Source organism: Palaemon carinicauda, chromosome 17, assembly GCF_036898095.1.
Source record: "Palaemon carinicauda isolate YSFRI2023 chromosome 17, ASM3689809v2, whole genome shotgun sequence".
NCBI classification, from domain to species: Eukaryota; Metazoa; Arthropoda; class Malacostraca; order Decapoda; family Palaemonidae; genus Palaemon; species Palaemon carinicauda.
The window spans coordinates 964,208-971,707 of record NC_090741.1 but is presented as its reverse complement, the minus strand read 5'-3'; the positions used below and the strand labels follow the sequence as shown (position 1 = coordinate 971,707).

General features: G+C 39.9%; 1 protein-coding gene across 4 annotated transcripts in view; it reads right to left on the bottom strand.

Annotated features, from left to right (window-relative positions):
• The window catches only part of LOC137656631 (neural cell adhesion molecule 2-like), a 404,981-nt gene that overhangs the window by 237,988 nt on the left and 159,493 nt on the right, over positions 1 to 7,500 (bottom strand). For all 4 annotated transcript variants that reach the window (XR_011046975.1, XM_068390799.1, XM_068390798.1 and 1 more), the window contains exon 3: positions 7,318 to 7,500. This exon is cut by the window's right edge and continues 26 nt beyond it. Coding sequence is in view for 3 of the 4 variants with exons in the window: in XM_068390799.1 (XP_068246900.1) it covers positions 7,318 to 7,500 (183 nt within the window). In the remaining variant the exon portion in view is untranslated. The remainder of the gene's footprint in view (positions 1 to 7,317) is intronic.

The window sequence follows — 7,500 nt, the reverse complement described above, 5'->3', positions numbered from 1 at the left end:
TGATTTCAGACCATGGAGCCAGTTGCTGCAATAGAAAGTCTTAAACGCCAGCGCATAGAGAACATTTCGCTCGGCAAATGTATTATCTGCCAAAAAGGAAGTGTAGATGTTTTACGTAAATCAACCCCTCATGGTGTTGAATCTATACAGCAGGCATTGAATATTCGAATCGCACATAACTGTTGTAAGTATCCAGATACAATAGACTGGTCGCAATCCAAAAGTTTGGATTTTGAAAAGGTTCACTGGCATAAGGACTGCTACTCAACTTTCACTAGTAAGCAAAATTTAGAACGTCTGAAAAAGCGTCATGTTAATGCCTCGGTAGAGTCTCACAGTGGCACGGAAAAAACAGCAACAACAGCAACAAGGATCGGTCGGAAAGCTATTGAATGGACTCGGTGTATATTTTGTCAAGCTGATGGTGAAACCCTTCGCCAAGTTCTAACCCTGGAGACGTCAAGTAAAATAGTGGAAGGAGTTAAAAAGAACTCCATACTTTCATATCGCCTTGGTGGCATATCCGATCTAGTCGCTGCAGAGGCCAGGTATCATTTAAAATGCTATGGGCTATTTGCTCGGAACAATGAGAAGGTAACTGGATAAACTATATGGAGATGGTCTCTATCCTCTTGAACTTCATCCGAGATGAAAGAGAAGGTATATGGGAACTCCATCTAGCTTCATTTGCGAGGATGCTTCCTTGGTTCGCTTTGTACAACCATACAAATTACACAAGATGGGGACCAGTGTATTTGGCCGATATGAGACAGCTACCTAGTTCTGCTCCTTATGTTCATGATCAGTTTGTTAGAAGGAAATTTTCAGTGAAAAGGACAAACAAGAAATTCTCGCAGGTATCAATTGATAAGGCCCTCGAGCATGTAAATAAGGTATCAAAGGTCAGCGGCGGAATCATTGGGATAACAAAGCGGAATGCTGCAAGAGATAAATGGTGTCTGGTGTACAATGAAAAGGCAAGATTGGCAGAGGCAACCTTTAAAATGTTTAACCTCCATGTAGATGATGATATCGATGATGAATGGTGTCACTTAGAGTCTGGCCCTACTCGCCTTAAAAGAGACGAACATGATGTTCAGAAGATAATGGAAGAATTCAAAAGATTTGGTGTATTTAGCTTCAGTGAAGAACATCACGAGGACCTAGTTTGCCTGACAACAAAAGACGTTGTTCCAGAAGAAATTACAAGGGATATAATGAAAGCCCCAATAATCGGAATGTCACTTCTGGAATCCTTTGTAGCCATCAGACTTCTTGAAAAGTCAAAGGACTTCTATGGAAAAATAGCCCGCACAAAAACTGCAGCCGTCAGCTCCATGTACAAAACTCAAGTTCCTTCAGTAGGTGGGAAACAGAAGGAAGTCAAAGCCGACCGTGATCTTATTCACAGATTTTTCGTTGCTTCACAAAGTGGGAGAGAGGTAGACTTAGTCAGTATCTTACAGCATGAACTATCCCCAGTCCCAAGGGCATTTGCTGGAACAAATCGTCAACTTCATACAACAGATAAAGCTCAGCTACAGGACTTGCTGGCAAAGGATATAGAGATCCCAGTTACACTTCCCTTGAGTGAAGCCAAAACATGCCTGCTTATCGATGGTCAAGCACTAATACAAGCTATTGGAAAGCCAGAAAATGTCAAAACCTTTGGTGACCTAGGTGAAGTGTTCTGCACAAACATCTTGAACCGCTTTGGTACAACATACTCACGGATTTAATGTCCTGTTTGATCGGTACATTGACAATTCAATAAAATCAGGTACACGCAAGAAATGAGCCGGAAAAGCAAGACCAATTAGACGTGTCATCAGTTCAAAAGCTGTAAAAGTTCCACCCACCTGGAAATCCTTTATGAGTTTGGCTGCAAATAAAGCTGATCTAGCTGCTTTTCTATCCAGATCCTTTGTTGAGAAAGCTGAAAGAGAGCTGTCATCTGAGTACGAGCTTGTTTTAGCTGGAGGCTTTGAAGATGTCTCAGGGGTTTGGTCATCCTCAAGTCGGACTATTGATCACCTCAAATCGACACAAGAAGAGGCTGATACTCGTCTCATACTTCACGCTGAAGATGCATGTATCAATGGGTATGCAAGAGTGGTATTGGAATGCAGAGACACAGAAGTGCTAGTGTTGGCACTTGGTTTCAGAGACAGGCTACCAGCACAAATATGGATGTACACAGGTAAAACGGGTAAACGGCCATACTTTCCAGTACATGAGATAAAACTCCCCGAGGAGATTGTAAAGAACGTTATAGCTTTTCATGCAATCACAGGATGCGATAGTGTCAGTCAATTTGCAGGAAAGGGAAAGAAAACAGCGTGGAAAGTATTCATTCAGGAACCTGAAAGTTTGGAACAGCTAGGGTCTGTGGAGCTGACTCCAGAAGAAATATCAGGAGCAGAAAGATTTGCTTGCAGGCTCTATGAAAAAGATTGCGATCTCATTAATGAAGCAAGAGTAAAGACCTTTGTCCAGGGAAAGGAAACCCTTGACGCCCTTCCACCAACTAAAGATGCGCTTGACAAACATATAAGGCGCGCTAACTACCAAGCCCTTGTCTGGAAGAAAGTCTTGACTCCATCTCCCATGCTACCTAATGCGACAGACAGTGGTTGGATACTTGAAGATGGAATGATAAAGCCAGAACTAATGACATTAGCACCTATTCCGAAAGCTTGCACTGAGTTAGTGACGTGTTCATGCACAACTGGCTGTGGCAAGAGATGCGGTTGTGTGAGAGCGGGGCAGAAGAATTGCACAAGTGCTTGTGCTTGTGAGGGCTTATGTAACAATAATACAAACGCAGAGGATGATGATACAAACTAGCTAGTCAGTGAATATGTTAGAAGTTAAGTGGTTGAACTTAAATGACTGCCTATGTGTGTATACAAGTAACTCAGTGGAAAAGAAATTTTGACTTTTAAAGCAACTTGATCATATTGGATAATCATGTAATCCGTGGTGAACATGACCTTTGACCCTTTTCAACTGAAAACACCCCTTATACACTGTACTATTCTAAACACAATGATTATAATAGAACAATAGCAATTAATATCACAACAAGTATTCAAAACATGATTTTCAACGATTTTAGGGATTTTTCCAAAAAGGGTGGAAATTCGATCACTCATAAATATTAGGTAGAAAGGAGTTAAAAGACCCTTTTACTTTTAAAAACTGCCTAAGGACGTCCTCTTAAGATTGAAACCATCCTTATAAAAATATATGCAGGCAAAGTATGATATTTGAGGTCAAAAATATTGAATATCCCAAAAATGGGTAATCACGTGATCACTTGACCTTTGACCTAATTAGGACCCTCAATTTACATAATCTTTCATATTTTTTTTTTTTTTTTTGTAAAAGTGTTATCCCAAGCTTCAAAATGAGGTATCATAATCATGTATAGCATACAAGATGATCGAATTACAGAGTTTTTCATAAACAAGTCTTCAGTGTTTTTGTCGTTTTTTTCAAATTGCGTATTCGCTAAAAAGGGTTAATTTTGGCCCTTTTCGGAAAAGTTTCAAGTGTCATCCACCCTTACTGAATGCAGGACATCATATACTAACAATATATGGTGGATGCCGGCTTGTAACAGAAAATTATTCTAAAACCTTAACGAGGCCTATTTTCAGATTTCGCGCCTATACTAGTACCACATATCTTGAAATTAAAATTTGGTCAGCACAATTTCAACCTTTCATAAAACCTGCTTGTTCGTCTCCCACATTCTCATCCATTTCTTTCTCTAGTCTCTTTAAAATGACTATTCTATGTTTTTTTTCATGACAAATGGCGTATGTGTGATTCCTATGTAATTAATTTCATCAGTCAGATCATTTTTTTTTTTTTTGACCGATACCTCTAGCTCTCATTTATCAGGTTTGGCCTCTCCGTGCCATATTCTACTAAATAATCTTGTAAGTATTCTAGGAGTCACATCATTTTCAGCTAATATCATCGTATTCCATCGTATCCAGGGGCTTTCCATCTCCCTATATATATATATATATATATATATATATGTGTATATATATATATATATATGCATATATATATAAATATATATATATACATATATATATATATATATATATATATATATATATATATATATATATATATATGTATATATATATATATATATATATAGAAATGAATTTCTACCTCATACCTGGGATCGAACGCTAGCCCCTTCTAATGAAAGGCCAGGTCGAAACCAACCATGTCACGAGAGCCCATATAAAGAAATTGGAACCTGACCGCTACCAGCTGTCCGAGGATTTACCTGGCGAGACATCAGTCTCTTACCAGCGAGTTTTACCCAATTTCCCGGGCCACCACGTGACACAATTGATAGTAATTCATTCAAATTACCCCTAATGAGTCAATATGGATTAATATCAACACAACATCTATTTCAAATAGAAATGAATTTCTACCTCATACCTGGGATCGAACGCTAGCCCCTTCTAATGAAAGGCCAGGTCGAAACCAACCATGTCACGAGAGCCCATATAAAGAAATTGGAACCTGACCGCTACCAGCTGTCCGAGGATTTACCTGGCGAGACATCAGTCTCTTACCAGCGAGTTTTACCCAATTTCCCGGGCCACCACGTGACACAATTGGTAGTAATTCATTCAAATTACCCCTAATGAGTCAATATGGATTAATATCAACACAACATCGTGTTTCAAATAGAAATGAATTTCTACCTCATACCTGGGATCGAACGCTAGCCCCTTCTAATGAAAGGCCAGGTCGAAACCAACCATGTCACGAGAGCCCATATAAAGAAATTGGAACCTGACCGCTACCAGCTGTCCGAGGATTTACCTGGCGAGACATCAGTCTCTTACCAGCGAGTTTTACCCAATTTCCCGGGCCACCACGTGACACAATTGGTAGTAATTCATTCAAATTACCCCTAATGAGTCAATATGGATTAATATCAACACAACATCGTGTTTCAAATAGAAATGAATTTCTACCTCATACCTGGGATCGAACGCTAGCCCCTTCTAATGAAAGGCCAGGTCGAAACCAACCATGTCACGAGAGCCCATATAAAGAAATTGGAACCTGACCGCTACCAGCTGTCCGAGGATTTACCTGGCGAGACATCAGTCTCTTACCAGCGAGTTTTACCCAATTTCCCGGGCCACCACGTGACACAATTGGTAGTAATTCATTCAAATTACCCCTAATGAGTCAATATGGATTCGATCCCAGGTATGAGGTAGAAATTCATTTCTATTTGAAACACGATGTTGTGTTGATATTAATCCATATTGACTCATTAGGGGTAATTTGAATGAATTACTACCAATTGTGTCACGTGGTGGCCCGGGAAATTGGGTAAAACTCGCTGGTAAGAGACTGATGTCTCGCCAGGTAAATCCTCGGACAGCTGGTAGCGGTCAGGTTCCAATTTCTTTATATGGGCTCTCGTGACATGGTTGGTTTCGACCTGGCCTTTCATTAGAAGGGGCTAGCGTTCGATCCCAGGTATGAGGTAGAAATTCATTTCTATTTGAAACACGATGTTGTGTTGATATTAATCCATATTGACTCATTAGGGGTAATTTGAATGAATTACTACCAATTGTGTCACGTGGTGGCCCGGGAAATTGGGTAAAACTCGCTGGTAAGAGACTGATGTCTCGCCAGGTAAATCCTCGGACAGCTGGTAGCGGTCAGGTTCCAATTTCTTTATATGGGCTCTCGTGACATGGTTGGTTTCGACCTGGCCTTTCATTAGAAGGGGCTAGCGTTCGATCCCAGGTATGAGGTAGAAATTCATTTCTATTTGAAACACGATGTTGTGTTGATATTAATCCATATTGACTCATTAGGGGTAATTTGAATGAATTACTACCAATTGTGTCACGTGGTGGCCCGGGAAATTGGGTAAAACTCGCTGGTAAGAGACTGATGTCTCGCCAGGTAAATCCTCGGACAGCTGGTAGCGGTCAGGTTCCAATTTATTTATATGGGCTCTCGTGACATGGTTGGTTTCGACCTGGCCTTTCATTAGAAGGGGCTAGCGTTCGATCCCAGGTATGAGGTAGAAATTCATTTCTATTTGAAACACGATGTTGTGTTGATATTAATCCATATTGACTCATTAGGGGTAATTTGAATGAATTACTACCAATTGTGTCACGTGGTGGCCCGGGAAATTGGGTAAAACTCGCTGGTAAGAGACTGATGTCTCGCCAGGTAAATCCTCGGACAGCTGGTAGCGGTCAGGTTCCAATTTCTTTATATGGGCTCTCGTGACATGGTTGGTTTCGACCTGGCCTTTCATTAGAAGGGGCTAGCGTTCGATCCCAGGTATGAGGTAGAAATTCATTTCTATTTGAAACACGATGTTGTGTTGATATTAATCCATATTGACTCATTAGGGGTAATTTGAATGAATTACTACCAATTGTGTCATGTGGTGGCCCGGGAAATTGGGTAAAACTCGCTGGTAAGAGACTGATGTCTCGCCAGGTAAATCCTCGGACAGCTGGTAGCGGTCAGGTTCCAATTTCTTTATATGGGCTCTCGTGACATGGTTGGTTTCGACCTGGCCTTTCATTAGAAGGGGCTAGCGTTCGATCCCAGGTATGAGGTAGAAATTCATTTCTATTTGAAACACGATGTTGTGTTGATATTAATCCATATTGACTCATTAGGGGTAATTTGAATGAATTACTACCAATTGTGTCACGTAGTGGCCCGGGAAATTGGGTAAAACTCGCTGGTAAGAGACTGATGTCTCGCCAGGTAAATCCTCGGACAGCTGGTAGCGGTCAGGTTCCAATTTCTTTATATGGGCTCTCGTGACATGGTTGGTTTCGACCTGGCCTTTCATTAGAAGGGGCTAGCGTTCGATCCCAGGTATGAGGTAGAAATTCATTTCTATTTGAAACACGATGTTGTGTTGATATTATTCCATATATATACATATATATATATATATATATATATATACGTATATATATATATATATATATATATATATATATATATATTCATATATATACATATATCTTTATATATATGCATACACATATATACATATACATATATATATATATATATATATATATATACTGTATGTGTGTGTGTGTATGTATGTCTGTGTAAAGCTGAAGAAATACAATTTTATAGTAAATTTCTTCTAAATCTTATCTATTCCATCCTTCATTCATAAGGAGAGTATCATTTCAATATTGATTGAAGCATTTTGATAATTTGCAGTTTACTTGAGAATCTGATGAAGACCTTAGTACTCACCTATAACATCCAGTTCTATCCTGACATTCCTGGTAGGGGAAGACCTGAAATCAACACGGCATCTGTATTCATTATCGTCACTCTTCTTCACTGACTGCAAGACAAGACCAGGTGGTTCAGATGCCATATCAAAGTAAGCCCTGGTTCCAAGCGTGGTTTCGTCTGTCCAGTGAGGTGCTCGGT